The sequence below is a fragment of the Ascaphus truei genome, chromosome 11, assembly GCF_040206685.1.
Source record: "Ascaphus truei isolate aAscTru1 chromosome 11, aAscTru1.hap1, whole genome shotgun sequence".
Classification (NCBI taxonomy): domain Eukaryota; kingdom Metazoa; phylum Chordata; class Amphibia; order Anura; family Ascaphidae; genus Ascaphus; species Ascaphus truei.
In genome coordinates this window covers 48,903,322-48,921,054 of record NC_134493.1, presented here as the reverse complement: position 1 = coordinate 48,921,054, position 17,733 = coordinate 48,903,322, and the positions used below count along the sequence as shown (strand labels likewise).

General features: G+C 41.1%; 1 protein-coding gene and 1 long non-coding RNA gene across 2 annotated transcripts in view; one reads left to right on the top strand and one right to left on the bottom strand.

The window, feature by feature from the left end:
• Positions 1-13,856, top strand: part of CPPED1 (calcineurin like phosphoesterase domain containing 1) — a 62,771-nt gene extending 48,915 nt beyond the window's left edge. The window contains exon 4 of the mRNA XM_075566137.1: positions 10,930-13,856. Within this exon, the coding sequence (XP_075422252.1) occupies positions 10,930-11,159 (230 nt within the window). The 3' untranslated portion in view covers positions 11,160-13,856. The remainder of the gene's footprint in view (positions 1-10,929) is intronic.
• On the bottom strand, positions 2,889-16,972 carry LOC142463414 (uncharacterized). The gene is made up of 3 exons (XR_012787433.1): positions 16,836-16,972; positions 16,237-16,333; positions 2,889-3,691 (listed from the first exon to the last, which is right to left on the bottom strand). It is a non-coding gene; the product is annotated as an uncharacterized LOC142463414 (long non-coding RNA).
• Positions 16,973-17,733: the final 761 nt, after the last annotated feature.

Sequence of the window (17,733 nt, the reverse complement as noted above, 5' to 3'; positions counted from 1 at the left end):
GCCAGCTTACGGTTTGGGGTGTGTTGAAGGTAGGAGTTATATGATGTGTGCTCAGTGAATAAAAATACTGTCTCTGTAAGCAATGACACCGAGTGTGAAGCAGGGGAGCCGCGATCAATTCCCTGTCTCAGCTCCTTGTGACCTTGAGCAAGTCACTTTATCTCCCCGTGCCTCCAACATCATAGATTGTAAGCTCACCTGGGCAGGGACTGTGTCTTTAAAGATCATAAGTGCTGCGTACTGCGCCCTATACTGTAATTGTGAAGGGCTTTGATTCCCATTGGGAGAAAAGTGATATATGAAATAAAGTTGTTGTTATTACTTTTTTCTTTGGTCGGCATCAAAACGTCTGCCAAGTTTAAGGTGGCTTAACCTCCTAGCTTTTAACAATCTCTACGAGGTCTAAGAACCGGTTTCTTTATAAATGAAAAATAAAGCACTGCATCTGTGTTGATACTTGGACATCGCATTGTCCAGTGTTTAGGACATATATAGACGGTGTGCACTCGCATGGACTTCTTATGAAATTCTATTTATTAAAGGATCGATAGGGGTGGTAATCACTAAAGTCCTCAAAGGACCATCGAAGCTCAGTCCAGAGTTACCTGCCACTCTCTTGTATTACAGTTAATGCTGGCTCAAGCTTCAATATCCCTTATCGGAGCTTAGGGAATCATTCGGTCCTAAATGTGAGCCAAAAACATTTATCCTTTAATAAATATAATTTCACAAGGAGTCCTTGCCAGTGCCAACCATCTATACATGTTCCAGTTGCCTGAACCAGCTTCCCGGGCGCTCTTCGGCAGTATACAGCATAACATGTTACCGTGAGAACCTTGACCTATATATAATATAATTGTGTGTATTTTTTAGAAACTAGGTGCTTTATTACTTTCTGGTGGATTTCGGCTGAAAGTCTCGATAAATGACTTTTCTCAGAAACATTCAACTTGTGTGTTTGCATTACTTTCAAGATTCCAAAATGGCTAATGTAAAGTCAATGGCACATCAAGTTCTGGGAGCATTGTATTACAGTGTACCCGCAGTACTATACAGGTATTTTTCACTGTTGAAATACAGATGAGGAGTTGCATTTGACAAACAGCCTCTGTATACTGTAGGTGAGCAAAGCTTTCTTGTTATACATTAAAGCGACTTGTCTAAGTAAATCTGATTTATTGAATAAGCCTAGGAAAGTCTCCAGGGAATTTGCACTAATTAGTTTCAGCAGTATACACCGTCATTTTAATTAGCTTACTTTTCTACAGTTAGGAGTTACTACATACGTTCAAACTTTTTTGTTTCTTTCTTGATTTCCCTCCCCCCCCCAAAAAATTTTATAGCAGGACGTACCCCTAACTTGCCGACATTACCCTCTTGACATTCAGCGTACTTCATGGATCGCTCGATGGGTAACAGTATAGCGGCCTTATTTAGTAAGTGGTGCTCTGCCATAACACCTAATGGCCTAGTCAAGTGAATTGTACATAAGGTGTCTTGCGATGCAGGAAAAGGCAATGCTCAGTAAATATGGGCCAGTGTGCATAATTACAAGTCTAAGGTCATCGGTTAGCAACTGGTCTTTTCTATCTTCATCCCCATCCTTTAGATATGTTGGCCCTCAGAGGTCCCCAACTCCAGTCCTCAAGGACCACTAACAGTGCAGGTTTTATGCATACCCCTGCTAGAGCACAGGTGGTTCAGCCAAAATGATTGGGATACCTGTGCTAATGAGTCTATCCTTAATCCGAAAAAGCCAATGGCCCCTGTTCAATAGACTAGGAAACCATCTTCTCCTTGGTTACTAATCTTTAACCTTTTGTGGGGCGCCTTTGTAAAGGAGATTTTGGCAGGGCGGTACTTCCAATTAGCGCACAAAGAGAAAGGGAAACAAATGAACACCTAGAACATACTCACTTTGACAACACAGAGCGGTCAAGGGTTTCCACTCCGGAGTGCGAGACTGGACCTCACATGTTTGTGAGATCGGCGTGCGACCCTTCCTCACCAAGATAATGCCGTTTGTGGGCGTGGTGATGTCGTATATGGTCAGGAAAATGAATGGGGCGGGGTGACAGTGAAACAGAGCAGGGCAAGGACTGTGTCTTAGACTTCCCCAGCAGCACGAGAAGTGCCTCATTCTGCATGAGAGACAGTCCTAACGCGTAAGTCTCATGCAAATTGAGTGACACTTGACAGGGCTGAGAAAGTTAGGGTAATGGAGTCACAGGGGCTTATTCTAGTAGCTCCGAAGTTGTCACAAGAAGCGAAATTACGTGCGAGAAAACAGCATTCTCTATTGCAAATCGCCATTTCTAAAGCGCTTCTATAAAAGGTGAGAAACCGCGCGCTTTGTACTTGATTTAGAAGCAAAATTACCTGAAGGTGGTGGTAACTCCTTCCAGAGCGATGAGGAGGACAAGGACTTCCTAATAATAGTATCTCCAGTTATATATACTGTATGTTACCTCAAACCTCCATCCAAATAAATTAGGGAGAGATTTAAAAAAAAAAAAGGAACATACCTGAGGTACTCTGGGAGATATTTAATTATACTTAAAGATATTGACATGAGTCACACATCCTAAACTTTATCCTTAAGTCCAATTAGTCTAAGGGCCCTTGAAATGACAAGGATACTAGTGTCAGGCCCTACAGGATTAGAACCCACAACCTCTGCTATTCAGAGTAAACCATTTTTAAATGTATACCCATTGAGCATGTGGGATTTACCCCTACGCGGTGGAGGTAGTCAACTGCCTCTACCACAAAGAAGCCTACTGCATATTTACATTGGATACCTTAATACGGTCTTAATACAGAATGGGACCTCAGACACTTTTTATAAGAAGCGTATTTATTAGTCATTTTGTCCTATATCTCCAGAATTTAACTGCATATACATAGTCTCATGTTTGCTTGATTTACTTACCATAGGCTCCAGCCACCTCCATTGAGCGGTACCAACAGCTATGGTAGCATTGGCGACGGTATATTATATCTCCTCCCCAAATTACCCGGTGGACCCCTAATCCACATCGGGCTTCCGACACCTGATCTGGGGTGCACCCTGACATTGGTTGTTCCCCCAATGAGCTCTGGGGAACCCCCAGGTTTAAGTGAGATTAAAAAAAAAATCATTCCTCACTCGGTAGTTCTACAAGGCATCATTTGTAAGGACGCCCCTCGTAACTTCATTTTAACATTTCTGTGATCAACAAATACTTTAGAGGTTGTTTTTTTTATTGATACAATCTTTATCTGATCACTTTTGCTGATAATACAGTTTGTCTGTCTTCAAATGTAAAGGTGATGTGTTTGTTTTTGTGTATAAAGTAATTAGAATGCTTTTAGAATACATTAATAATACAAAAGAAGTAATCAACCTATATTGACTAGTCAATCAACATAAGAAGCTGGTGGAGTAGTCTTCAGAAGACCTGAAAAAAAGTAAAACATTAATTTCTTACCATATATAAATAGGGAACATTGTTACTTTATCGCCACCGTCCAAGCTGGCGTTTTTTCTTTTTAATATGTGCATCAATACAATCCACACAATGATAAGTAATTAGCTAAATTGCCGATCGATCCATTCTCCTGTGATCGATCAACGGAGATTCGGCTCGGGGGTTCACTAAATTACTGCAGGGGAGTATTGACCCGGTATCTGTGACTTTGTAAATGGTTGCTGTTGAAACAAAAAAAAAAAAGGCCTATTATATTATAATACATTAAAAATGTAATTCGGCATTGTTTAAAAAAAGAAACGCCACAAGTATTTTCTCATAATACAGAACTGATTTATTTAAAAAAAAAAAACACATGTAGGATATTGCTTGGTCTGCAGCTTTAAGGATGATTCAATCTTTCTAAAGAATCCAATTACACTTAATATGTACTTATTTTTGGGGGGCTTGCTACATGTCCCATTAGCCAATACATATCATGACGGCAACCCATTCCAACACTCATTTTCTGAAATGTCCTATAGGTTTGTGTCAGCAGAATGCCAATGGTGTCCTATGGTCTTTTTCAGGAGTTTTTGTGCCCCTCCCCCCCCCCTTTGTTTTTTTCCAATTTCGACTTTAATTCTGAAACATGAATAACTGTTGCTAAGACTTTTGATTATTATTTTTTTTCTTCCTTTTTTGAAATTACTTTGTTGGAAGGCTTCAGCTCTGCCAGGAGAAAAGACTTTTGAAGCGTAATGTGCTGAATTATAGATGTAACTTGTACCCTTGGTAGATATCCATGGCTCGTACAGAATAAAGAAAACTTGATCGGCTAAGAAAATGCGATGAATCACAGTCAATTGACAGAGGAATTGCTGTGGAAGCAATCAAATCAATTTTCACTTATTGTTTTATCTCTAGATATATTTTTCTTAAGTCAGTAATATCAAGGAACTTTTCCAGCACAATACATAATGCTAAAATCCATCACAGGTAGAACATATTTAAACATACTGTGTGATCTGAAATTGTGATTTAGAAAAAAAATATCTCTCCTAAGCCTGAACCCAGACATACACACCTGATCTCACCCACGCCTCCCTGCCATCTCTTCCCCTGTAAACGGTGTTAACCTTCTGATTTAATACTAACCTTAAAACTCACCCCACAAGATAAGCATCCCAACAGCCTGCACTCATGGCTACTGTCCCACACTCAGCCCTACCACCCATTGTGACTAAGCACTGCCATCTACAGCACTTACTCCCTCACCTGCTGTCTCTGTAAGTCTCCCATCATATCTCTTAGATTGTAAGCTCTTCGGGGCAGGGATTTCCTTTCCTAGTGTCTGATTTTACTGTGCTTAATGTATTATTTTAATTCCCTGTACTGTATTCTTTGTGAAGCGCTGCGTACACTTTTGGCACAATATAAAAATAAAGACATACAATACAATGGTGCAAACCCTCTTAGATGACAAAAAGAAACCCTTTCTTTCTCCTTATATACCACAACTACGTAACCTACTCTACTTGGGGTGAGATCCAGATAGTTGCATGTGTTCTCTCCCTCTCTGTGAAATCCTCTATCTGCCTAGGAGAGGCGAGCGAGCATAAGATTTGCCCGGCCAAATACAATATTACATATTATTGGGAGACATGTGAATATGTTTAATTGGCATACAAACGTAACATATCAGCATCGATTTGTACTGACTAGCTATAAAGCCGCTTTTGCGCAGTGCGGATAAGCGGGACACATTTAATGAATGCAGAGCTGTGTTTCTATACGGAATTGCCCGGTTATACACACACAGCCTAGAACAGTGGTCCCCCCCCCCCTTTTTTTTTGAGCATGAGCGTCCTTGGGGATATTTTAACATTTCGGGGCACCGACGCGCATCAGACCACGCTCAACCCTTTTTACTCATGCGCCACACTTACCCCCTTCTTATAAGCACGCACGTCCTACTTACCATTATTCTCATTACACTCCATATTCGCTCCCCCCTCCCCATCACCCTGACTCATCGCCTTCCTCTATCACAGCGGTGCGCAAACTGGGGGGAGATTGTCTGCAAGGTGCGCGGGGTTTACAGAGGCCCCGTGCGCTTCACGATGACACTTAAATTAAATGCAGGGGGAGCGGCGAAGGCCTCTGTAAACTGCATTTACCTTGGTTCAGACGGGTTCTGGAGACGCATCGCCATAGCAACGCTGCGGGTCATGTGATGTCACACTGCCATGGCAACGTGACGCCGAGGTAAGAGGTGGCAGGCGCAGGGGGGAAAAGATTGCGCTCCCCTGCTCTATCACACACTCCACATCCGTGGCGGGGAGGCTGCGATCCACCTTTTCTCTCTCCTCTGTGTCGGGCTGGGCGAGTGGATGCAGATCACAGCCTCTCAATCTCCAGATAGTACGGACACTCCAGTTGAGTGTCCGGCTTAGTGTTACCCGTGGCAAAGAGTATGTGGCACCCTGGTTGAAAAACACTGACCTAGAATGAACGATCACTCACATTTTATCACAGTAATTCATGGATTGGTGCACACAAAGATGTGTGTTTAAATTTACAGGAATGTGGAATATGAGACAAATAAATCATTATTAAAATAGGTAAACAGTGATCAGTCACTGCACTAATTAATTTATATAATGCAAAGTGCCGTTCTAAGACATAATCAGTATTAAGGCTCATGGTCCATTGTCTATGCAGCAATACACAACAGGATTAAGCACTCTCCCTATGTATGTGGTACGTACATGTTAAAGATAACTAGTCCAACATTGACAAAACAAATCTTCAGGGAACTGTTTAAAGCAGCAGTCCCCTGCCCCTAACAAACCCCCCTTTTTCAGAGGATAGTGTGTTCCTCCAGAGCCAGAACCCACCCGTTCCAGTGATTTTACCAGAGATCTTTACCAGTTTAGCTTCCTGGTTTTTAAAGGGGATTTAAATGGCCATTCAAAGAAACCTTCAGCTGAGATTCGACAGCCATTTTGTTACTCCTGGGGGGGAGATTTAAACCCGGCTACTTCACCGTAGGTATCTCATAAATCAGGTGGTTCCTGAAGCTAAAAATAGCGTGGTTCAGCTCCTATTTAAAAAAAATAAATGAGGGATAATTAAAAAAGCGACTAGGGAGGATTGCTGCTTTTACACCTTGAGTGCCAGGGTGGGTCTTACCCCCTCCAGTCCAGACCCTCCTGGCACTGACCGATCACATGACCACTCTTCTGGCCGGTTAGGATGTGAAGGGGGAAGATTCACCCCTTCTGTGTAGTCCACAATCGGCGCTGATCGCGAACAGCCCCTAAAATAAATTAGCAAAAGGCCATGACGTACATAAGTGGCAGGCAGCATGATATACCTCAAGGGCCATGTGTGGCCCCTAAGACCGCGCTTATAGTGTGCGCGACGGATGACATCGCCGCCAGCGAAAGTTGTAATTCGCTTTCCGGCGACGTCGCAGGCGACCAGGTGTTTGATTTGGTTCAGAGGCTGTCACATGTTGCGACAACCTCTGAAAAATCAAATTTGACCGGCTTCAGAAATTCTCGTCGCTCCCGTCCTCCGTCGCGTCGTCCTTACTATAAGCGCACGCGACGGCTGCAATACATTTGTATTGCCGCGACGTCGCATCACCGGCACTATAAGTGCAGCCTAAGCCCGCAAAAGGGACAATATATATATATATATATATAGATATAGAGAGAGAGACAGACAGACACTGACTGGCACTGAGTTTCAACCTGGTTCAATTCCCGGTGTCGGCTCCTTGTGACCTTGGGTAAGTCACTTGATCTCCCTGTGCCTCGGACACCAAAAACATAGATTGTAAGCTCTGCGGGACAGGGACTGTGTCTGCAAAATGTCTCTGTAAAGCGCTACGTAAAACTAGCAGCGCTATACAAGAACATGCTAAAAACTAAATCTGTGCACAGGCAGAAGAGATGTGGCAGCCATGGGTAAGAGCTACTCCCTGCCCCCTCCAGTCAGCGTCTTAATGTCTGCACACCGATGAATACTGTCCCACGATCCACAACAGGAACACCTCCTCTCCCTCTGCATTGAGGAGAGGGAGAGCATGCTGCTAGGGTGGCCAGCGGTTGGGGGCCACCAGTGACTTACATCATACGGTCCTCCAGGGTGGCACTTTTTATGACATGCTGTACTTCAATAGGGCACTGAAGTGGTTAAACAAAATATCACTTACCTTTGCTTAGAAATTGGCAAGAGGAAGTTCTAGGCAACAGTGTGACTTTATAGTATTGGAGTTTTTCCTCATTGCTCTATGCTGATGTACAGTATACAGGCATACCCCGCATTAACGTACGCAATGGGACCGGAGCATGTATGTAACTATGTAACACAGGCATACCCCGCATTAACGTACGCAATGGGACCGGAGCATGTATGTAAAGTGAAAATGTACTTAAAGTGAAGCACTCCCTTTTTCCCACTTATCGATGCATGTACTGTACTGAAATCGTCATATACGTGCATAACTGATGTAAATAACGCATGTGTAACAGGCTCTATAGTCTCCCCGCTTGCGCGCAGCTTCGGTACAGGTAGGGGGCCAGTATTGCTGTTCAGGACGTGATGACAGGCGCATGCGTGAGCTGCCATTTTCCTATTGAGCGATATGTACTTACTCGCGAGTGTACTTAAAGTGAGTGTCCTTAAACTGGGGTATGCCTGTATTGGAATATTTCAGGCTGAATACAGTTTATTGCTTATATAATAAACAAAGTTGCTAACATTTTTATTTATTTTTCCCCCTCAGGTTTTTCACAACAAACTATGTACCCCCCTGGTGTAGTCATTAGGGGATGTAGGCTTTTCATAGCCTGACATATACAAGTTCCTAGGACCGAAGTGATGGCTCAATAGATGTAAACGATGTGTATATATATTTGTACATCGTTTACATCGATTGAACCATCACTTCGGTCCTAGGAACTAATAATAAAAATATATATATATATTTATTTTTTAATTATTTATTTATTTATTAAACATGTAATTTTTGGTCATTTTTGAAAGTTTGAAAAATTGTATTTGTTCCCTACACCCCAGAGGAAAAAAGTAATCCAATTAGAAAATGAGACTGAATGAGTTAGAGATTACCATGTTTACAACTTTCTCCTTGATATTTAGAAGAGATATTTAGAAGCAGCACTGCGTATTGTATTTTAGAAGCAAAATAGGTATTTATACCATTCTGCAACATCTTTTATTTTATTCTACATAACAATATTAAGCTGTTTAGTAAATTTTCACTCGGTGCCCAATTATTTGTTCCAATCCAGCACCAATGTTTCCATGTCTCTAAAAGCGAGCATAAAACAATGCACAGTACAGCTTGTAACCAGCATTACTGGCTAACATTGGTGCCTTAATTTGTGCCGAGCATAAAACCATTTAATGGAAGAATATATCCACTGGGTGATAGGGTGGAGATAGACATTGATCTTTTTTTTTTACAAGAAAATCATGTTCAACACAAAAAAATGCGACAAACAAAACGGTTCATTAAGCAAACTTTTAGCAGACATTTTATTAGCCATAAACAAGACCTCCCTTGTTGAAAATATGACGCCGTCTCTATTCCAGCACGAAAATCGGGCCAATTTATAACCCGTTGCCTGAGAAAACAGGATGTGAATGTTGCAATGTTGGAATATTGTGCCCAGATTTATCCAGTGAAATGAAAGCAGCAATGGGTGATCAATTTGCTGTAGAATCTGTTGAACATTTGTATTATGGTGGTTAAGTCCTGTCGTTACTGTTCAAGGCAATAATAACCTTATTAAATTCTGAAATTGCATTCTGGTTTCTAATGGCCACTGCCCCTCACGCAGCTTAAGCCAGGAAAGGTTGCTGCCAGCTCATGCCAACTACATGGAACCCAAGGGAAAAGTCATTGCAGAGAAAAGCAAGGACGATATAAACTAGCAAGTGATGCTGTTACTTCATTATGATTGGGGGGGTGGGGGGGTTTAACTCTCTGGCAGTAACTATTTGCACAGTAGTAGCCATTGAGAACATACATAACCTTTATATTGCTTCCTCTGGCCCACCGAGAATTAATCTCCCCGTTTTTATTACTGTACTTTACATCCTAAGCAACTAGCACAAGAGTTGCCAACACCCGCCCTCAAGGTCCAGTGTTCAGGATATCCCCGCTTCTTTGACTGAGCCACCTGTGCTGAAGCAGGGATATCCTGTAAACCCGATCTTCTGGTGGCCCTTGAGGACTGGAGTTGCGCCCCCACCCACCCCCTAATCTAGCGCAAGAAACTAGTATCTACCCTTTGCCCACCTATCTTCCAACGTATAAAAAAATATTCCCCTCCCCCCCATAAAGTTGACTTGACTAGTAAAACAGGACTGCTTAGAGTGTAAGCTCTTCGGAGCAGGGACTCTTTTTCCTAAATGTTACTTTTATGTCTGAAGCATGTCTCCCCTTTGTGTTATTTATATGATTGTCACATGTATTACTGCTGTGAAGCGCTATGTACATTAATGGCGCTATATAAAGAAAGACATACTGTACATACAAGAAAAAGATGTAGGTGTTTCAGCTACACAGATTAGTTGACGGAAGGCTCCTTCAACTTAGCGTCATTTCCTAAAGAAGCAATGCAGGTCTGCTCAACACAATAATTGCTTTTTTAGTTGCCTGAAATTCTCAAGCCACTCTACACCGGTTTCAATTTTTTCCTGCCCTCTCCTGAGATACCACCCACCGAATGCAGAACCAATGGATCAATGAAAATAGCTGCCAGCTATTAACATAGAAATCGAACAGGGAAAAATAATCAGGAACTCTCCTCTTTATGCATTTTTTTTAAAAAGAAGCAAAGTTTATATCCCTGGCAAACAAGACTGCTTCATAACAGGGATACTGCTTCATAACAGGGATACTGCTGTACATGTATTTTGAAGGGAATTATTGCCTTTAAAGCAGCAGTCCAAGCTACTGGGTTTTTTTCCCTCTGAATATGTGCAACAATACATTTCACACAATGATAAGTAATTAGCTAAGTTGCCAATCGATCCGTTCTCCTGTAACTGATCGGCGGTTCACTAAATGGCTGTCAGTGCAGCAGAAGGGGACCAAAGATGCAAAGTTCTGTGGGGACGATCATGTGACCAAGCAGACACTAGATACAATTGGTGCACTGCTAGAGAGAGGGCAGGGCTCAAAAAGGGGTGTGCCAGAGTCTGTTTCAGAAGAGGAAGGGGATGTGACTTTGTAAATGGTTGCTAAAGAAACAAAAATGGCTTGTTACATTATAATACATTACAAATGTCATTCAGAGTTGTTTTTAAAAAAAATGCTACAAGTATTTTCTCATAGTGCAGAACTGATTTATTCAAGAAACCACAAATGTAGGATATTGCTTGGTCTGCAGCTTCAACAGATTAATTAATGTTATCGTCTCACCTCTCTGTCTTGCAGGTATTAAAGCCGTGTTCTCCGGACACTACCATAGGAATGCCGGTGGCATGCACAACGGGCTTGATATGGTGGTTACATCAGCTATCGGATGCCAGCTTGGAGAAGACACACACGGTCTTCGCGTGGTGGTTGTCACAGAAAAAGAGATTGTGCACAGATATTATAGTTTAAGTGAGCTAAACAACCACGGGATTGATCAAGATCTTATGGATTTAATTCAACAGAAATAACATTAAATCCTTTGATGAAAGCTTCATGCACAGAATGAAAGCCGCATTGTTAATTTTTCACTGTAAGATTTAAAAAAAAAAAAATAAGTTTTTAAAATAAGTGTTCACATAAGTTTGTTTTGACACATTGCTGCATTTTCTGGCGTAAATTGTTAAGCAGAGAAGTTTACACCACCTCAGATCTGACTGTTATTTTAACGTTGATATAAGATAGAAATGTGTCGTTCCAAGACGCGGAGTTTGATAGATGTCATTATAATCTGTGCGTCGTGTAACTCCTAAAATTGCATGGCGGTGATGCACATGGTGTAAAACTTGGATCAAAGACCGCGACACATTGACGCAAAGACACCGAAAGATGAAAATTAAGCAGTTTGTGTCAATTTTGCTCGAAATTTGCCTTGTACTTTACTTCCTTTGAGTAAGGTTTCGAGAGCTCACAAGTCTCTTCAGGTTAGCATTACAGACTTGTTAGATCCAAGAGCTATTGGCCCATTAAAAGGTAATACAATCTGCAAGGGACTTACCCTTCTCATGGACCAACTTAGCTCCCAGAACATAATTTGTCAGTAATGCTTATAATTACTTTCTCTGCAGTTTAATGTGTAAAATGTTGGAGAGCGCAGAGAGGACATAAACATTCCCCACTTTCTTGGGCTGGGAGTGGAAGGTACTAGCCATAGTCGGGAGTAAATGTGCCAGATCTAGAATGGATATGTAAAGAAATTGAGGGTATCTGATATAGCATTACATGTGCAAAATTGCATCTACAAGGGGAAATCGGTTTTTATAGCATTTTATAATTTTCTGGTTGTAATCCAATCTCTGTTTAAATATATAATTTTAATGTTTCTATGCAATGTTGTTTTAACCCTTTGAGTGCCGTGGCCCCTCCGGCACTCGCGATCATGTGACCTCTGAGTCACTGATGATGGAAAGGGAGGAGTCATCCCCCTTCCGTCCACCATCATTGCAGGCGCGATCTCCCCTAAGTGAGCGTTTTGGGGGGGGGGATGCGTAGCTACAGCATCATGGAGCACCCACGGTGCCTGAACACATGACATAGTAGCTATGTCCCTGGGCCCTCAAAGGGTTAATATCCAATACACCAGAAAAAAGTTATAGCAATAAATGCCATAGGAGTCTCTAGCACATTTACCAAAACGCTCTATTATTACATGGAACATGTGCGTGCACACGCTAAACACTATTCCACTATGAATGGTTTACTTAAACAGAATAATACTATATTCTAATTGATGTTTTCATCCACACCCTGAAACGAGTCCGCCTCAGAACTCCTAAAGAAATGTAATGCAGGCGTTCATTTCTCATTTGCAGACTTGAAACATAGGTTTGTTCATGTTTCAAGGTTGCCGTTATGTTGGTTTCTACTAAAAGGCATAGAAATAAGGACTTTATTAAATACCAGTTTGATCTATTACAGCGTTTGTAAGATATAAGACATACAGTTAATAAACAAAAGGTATTTATCAATGAGTTCAGGAAAAACACTGGAATAAACCATATATTTATTTAGTGTGAAACTTTATTTTCACTCATAGTACACTAAATAAATGTTATTGTTTGTATTTGCTATAATATTAAAGGTGCAGTCTCACTTAACATCATATTGCACACTTTAAATAAAAAATAAAAAGAGAATTAGAATACTACTGAAAAATATTGCAGGGTGTCTTTGCTACAGTATAGAAAAGCCAAACCAGACATGCAGAGTTATGTATTCAGCAAAAGTTGGTCATGGCATAGCCACAGACAAAAGGTAAGGCCATATTTAAGCTCATTCTATCATTTATTTCATCGAGGGTCCTATGTTTTGACTCATAACATATCTAGATTTTCTTGATAAAAATGATGGATGGAAACATCAGCTTCTAAAAATATATATATATATATATATATATATATATATATATATATATATATATATATATATATATATATATATATATATAACGGAAATAGCCGTGTTAGTCCAGTTGCGATAGTGCAGAATAAATGAGTTCTTCAGTATTAGGTGATATCAATTGTTAGTCCAAATAAAAAAAGTATCATAGGAAGAGTTTGAGAGAACTCTCGAAAGCTTGTCCTATTACATAAATTGTTAGTCCAAATACAAAAGGTATCACCTAATACTGAAGAAATAAATATATATATATATATATATATATATAAATATACATATATATATACATATACATATATACACACACACTCAATGTGAAAGGAAAATTGTAACAGGGAGGATTCTTTGACCACGAATAAAGTTTTGCCTTTCAGAAGAGAAAAACCTTAGCAATCAGAATTTTGTCAGTCTAATGTTACCTGTATTCTTGGCTGCAATGCTTGTGAGTATCCGGAGAGGCAGTCACTGCATGTCTTCCACAATAACTAAGGAGGTCCCGCAGAAAGGAACAACTCTGGGAAATCAAACCTCTCCCAAACCATGTTTCATACTAGCTTTGCAAAATTATTAGTAGAGAAAACATGAAAGTATAATTGACATCTGTTTTTGTTAAAGCCATGAATCACTCGTGTAACTAATGAAACATGTCACTAACACTGTTTCATTTTTGTTCTAAGGTGGGCTGCATTTTTAGGTTAAGTTAATTGTACTTGTTTGTTTTTATATAAATGCAACTGTAATGATTATGCAGAATAAAGCATTAGCATGTGTATTCTGTTTTGTATGAAAATACTTTCCGATTCCACAGTTGTTTGGGAAAAAAACAATTCGAAACCAATAAAAGTTATATTGTTTGGGAAGAAAAAAAAATCTCAATTTCTTTTCATTTATATGTTTTGCTGTTTAATTAAGATTATTTTCTCCCGGTGGACTGTAATGAGCGTTAAATAGATTGAGTGCTTTGTGATTGTATGAAAGAACACACCCCTCTACTAGGTGAACGAATAAACAAAAGTCTCCAGCAGGTAAATAATTATACTTGGGAGAAAAGTCTATGGGGCATATGTATTAAGATGGAAAAATAAAATGGCGGAGGTGGGCACTTGTCTTTTTAGTAGTCTGGCTTTTGGAGATCTGACATGAACCCAACAGATGCCAATGCAACCTGTAAATAGGACGGGGGTCTGCCGCACACAAAAACAGGTCAGGGAGACGTTTTGTGCCATCTTATTGCAGAGGCGAAGCACAGCTTTTCGAGGGGAACCTCTTCATCAGGTGTTGTACCCAAATATTCACACTGTTATTAAGTCCAAATTAAAATACTAAGGGGGAGATGGATCAACGTAAAAAATAAGGACAAATAGAGTGTTTCGCACATTTGACGCATATTGTTTGCCAGAAAACTTGACTCCACCTGGGATCTGACGGATTTTTTATTTTTTAACGTGAAGAATGGAGATCCAGAGTTTGGTGCATATCATTATCTGTGCATCGTAACTTCGTATCAAGGGATAAGCAACTTCAGGTCATTAATATATGGTTCATTATTGACTTGAAGGCAGCAATTTATTTGGTATTTATTTCAAATCCTACCAGAACCGAGGTGTCCACCAGGGCTCATTAGTGGTTCCCCTGGTGTCCACGGATCCCTGTTTCCAGATCTCAGTATCTTATGTGTGCCGGTTTTGACACAATAAAACTACAAATATATGCGACGATTCACCTTTTTTTTTTTTCTGTACCTTTCCCCCAATATTTTCCATAAAAATTGAGTGATTAAAAATATATATATATGCGACGGACTAGACGTATGGCTGCCGGGGTGACCAATAGAAAGCACTGTGGGGGGGGGGGGGTGTGCTTTTGGATGGGACCTCCGCAGCATTCATTCTTCCAAGCCAGACAGTGGAGGAGCTGCGCAGAGGGATACCGCACATTCTGCTAGTCTCTGAAGTAGTCGCTGCAGTATCTGTGAGTGAGCCCTGTCCCAGAGCAGCTCAGAAGGTAACAAGCATTCTCTGTCTGTCCAACCCCCTTGATGATGTAGATGACCAAATATGGTCCTATAGTGTCCCCCTCCTAACGTAGATCAACATATCTCATAACTCAGCTACATGGTATAAATCAGGGGTGCTCAACTCCAGTCCTTGAGCCCCCCATACAGGTCAGGTTTTCAGGATATCCCAGCTTCAGCACAGGTGGCTCAGTCACAGATTGAGCCACCTTTGCTGAAGCAGGGACTGTTTGATCCACCTGTGCTGAACCTGGGATATCCTGAAAACCTGAGCTGTTGGGGGTGGCTTGAGGACTGGATTTGAGCACCCCTGGTATAAATTATTGTATTCATCATAGTAAGTGCAATGTACTCTTCAAAGAAGGCGTTCAATACAAAGCACTGGTACGGGAATCTACTACTTTGTCAGCTGATCCCTGTGATTCTAACCATTAGCTCACTTTACATTACGTTATAAACATCTAGTATCACTTTAGTATGAATCAGAGTACATTTGACGCCTTATGTGGTGATGCTCCTAGTAATAAGCTACAGTAAAAATGAATGTCATGTGATCTTACAACCTAACATCAGATAAACGGAGAGCGGTGATTGTTCTAGGATTTGTCTCCCACTTCACAGGTTAGTTTGTTTTCCTTTCACCTGAGACCCAGAAGACAACATGCTGTGTTTCCTCCAGCCTGTGCTCACCTTCTCACTTGCTTAGGCTGGGGCCATGGTGCCTTTGCCCGCGCTGAGGCATGCGGAGGCTGTGGGAAAGCGGGTGCTTTCCCTGGCCATGGTCGGCGGGCCGTGGGGGGGTGTTCCTAGGGGCGTCACGGAGCTGGTTCACCCTCATTGACCTGCGTGTCGCACCAAGAAATCAGTTTCAACTGATTACTTGCGCAACGCGCGCCCCCCCCCCCCCCCTGCCTCCGCCCACAGGCAATCTGATCGTGCCCCGTGCAGAACCCTCCGTGTACTCAGCCTTAGACTGAGCAAACTCATGCTCAACACACAAAGGCTTATTCCTAAAATATTCAGTCACTGGACCAGCACGGATTAGAGAAATGCAATGCTGTGTTTGTTCACTGGAAGGGCTGTTTGCAGCTATGCTTACTGTGTCTATGTATTATTGACTGGCAGGTTCTACTTACTGGATTTAGCTTGTTGCACCTTAGCGATGTTTGGCAAAATGAAATGGTATCCCTGCCATCTGTTACAATGCAGTCCCATCTGTTTTCCTTTCAATCTCTGTTGAACACGGTGTGAAAGTTAAATAAAGACAACAGTGACTACATATTGGGTCCAAATAATATGCAATACTTTATATGACATTACAATGCATATTGAGGATGGTCTTATGCAGTAGCAACAATCCCACGTAATAATTTCTTTAGCAAAAAAAAAAAAGGAGCAATCCAAGCAATATAGGCAGATGGGGATGTGCTCCCTCAGGGGGCTACCAATACTCCTCCGTGTGATATGATCCAATGTATGTAAGTCAATAATAATAAACAGGAAAGGAACGAATGATGTAAACTATGTATGGCCATACCGTGGCTCCATAATAATGTGTCCAAACAGGTGGCAGAATAAATGGGGATGGAGGAAGGGGGAACAGGGAACTTGGCTAATGTAAAGCACCCCCTGATGTGCCGCAACCCCTTAACCTCCTCCTATTTAATCCTCCAACTGCCAAAGTAATGTCCCCCACTGGCCACATCACAGCATTAATAAACAGCAATGTACTCACTGATGTAGGTGGTAAATCTTGAATAAATCCGTTCCTGAAGGCGTGCGTCGCTTCCACGATATATAGCAACAGTGAAAGAAGATAGGAGTGAGCAAAGTGCACGAAACTCGTCAGAGAAGCGTGCTGTTAGTGTATATTCTTAGGCATCATGCCTGAATACATTTTCATTGCTTTTTAACCCGCCTCCAGTCCGGATTTTTTTGCAGTGTTCACTCCTATCTTCTTTCACAATCCAAGCAATATCCTACATGTGTTTTTTTTAATAACCCAGTTCTGTAGTATTAGATAATACTTACTGCATTTTTTTTTTAATTCAACACTTTATGCCATTTTTAATTAGTTTTAATATACTGAGCATCCTTTGATTTCTATCGTAGGGTTTAGCCCACCTCCCCAGCAGTGCAAGATGTTTGTAACACTTTCCCGTTTGTGATAATTTGTCGGCCATATTCCCAGCAGTTTGAGCTGCAAACTGTAACAATAGATAATGTTACCTTAGTAATATAAGAATACATTGTAGCTGCTGAGTTACGCCGACTGAAGGATTGAGTGAAACTGAAAGGCAGCCATTTACTAAACCCTGGGAAGCAGGATCTTTGCTGATCGATCACGGGAGAACAAATCGATCGGCAGCTTAGGTAATTCGTTTTCAATAAAGGTCATCAAAGGCTGCATAATATTAAGGCAAAAAATAAGTGTGTGTGTGTGTATAAAACATATATATATATTCACCGTGCTTCTCTGTGTAACGAGCATGCTGCTGGTGAAAGGAGATAGAGATAGATAGATAGATAGATAGATAGATAGATAGATAGATAGATAGATAGATAGATAGATAGATAGATAGATAGATAGATGTTTTTTTATAGTGCTGCTTGGACTGCCTCTTTAATATTCT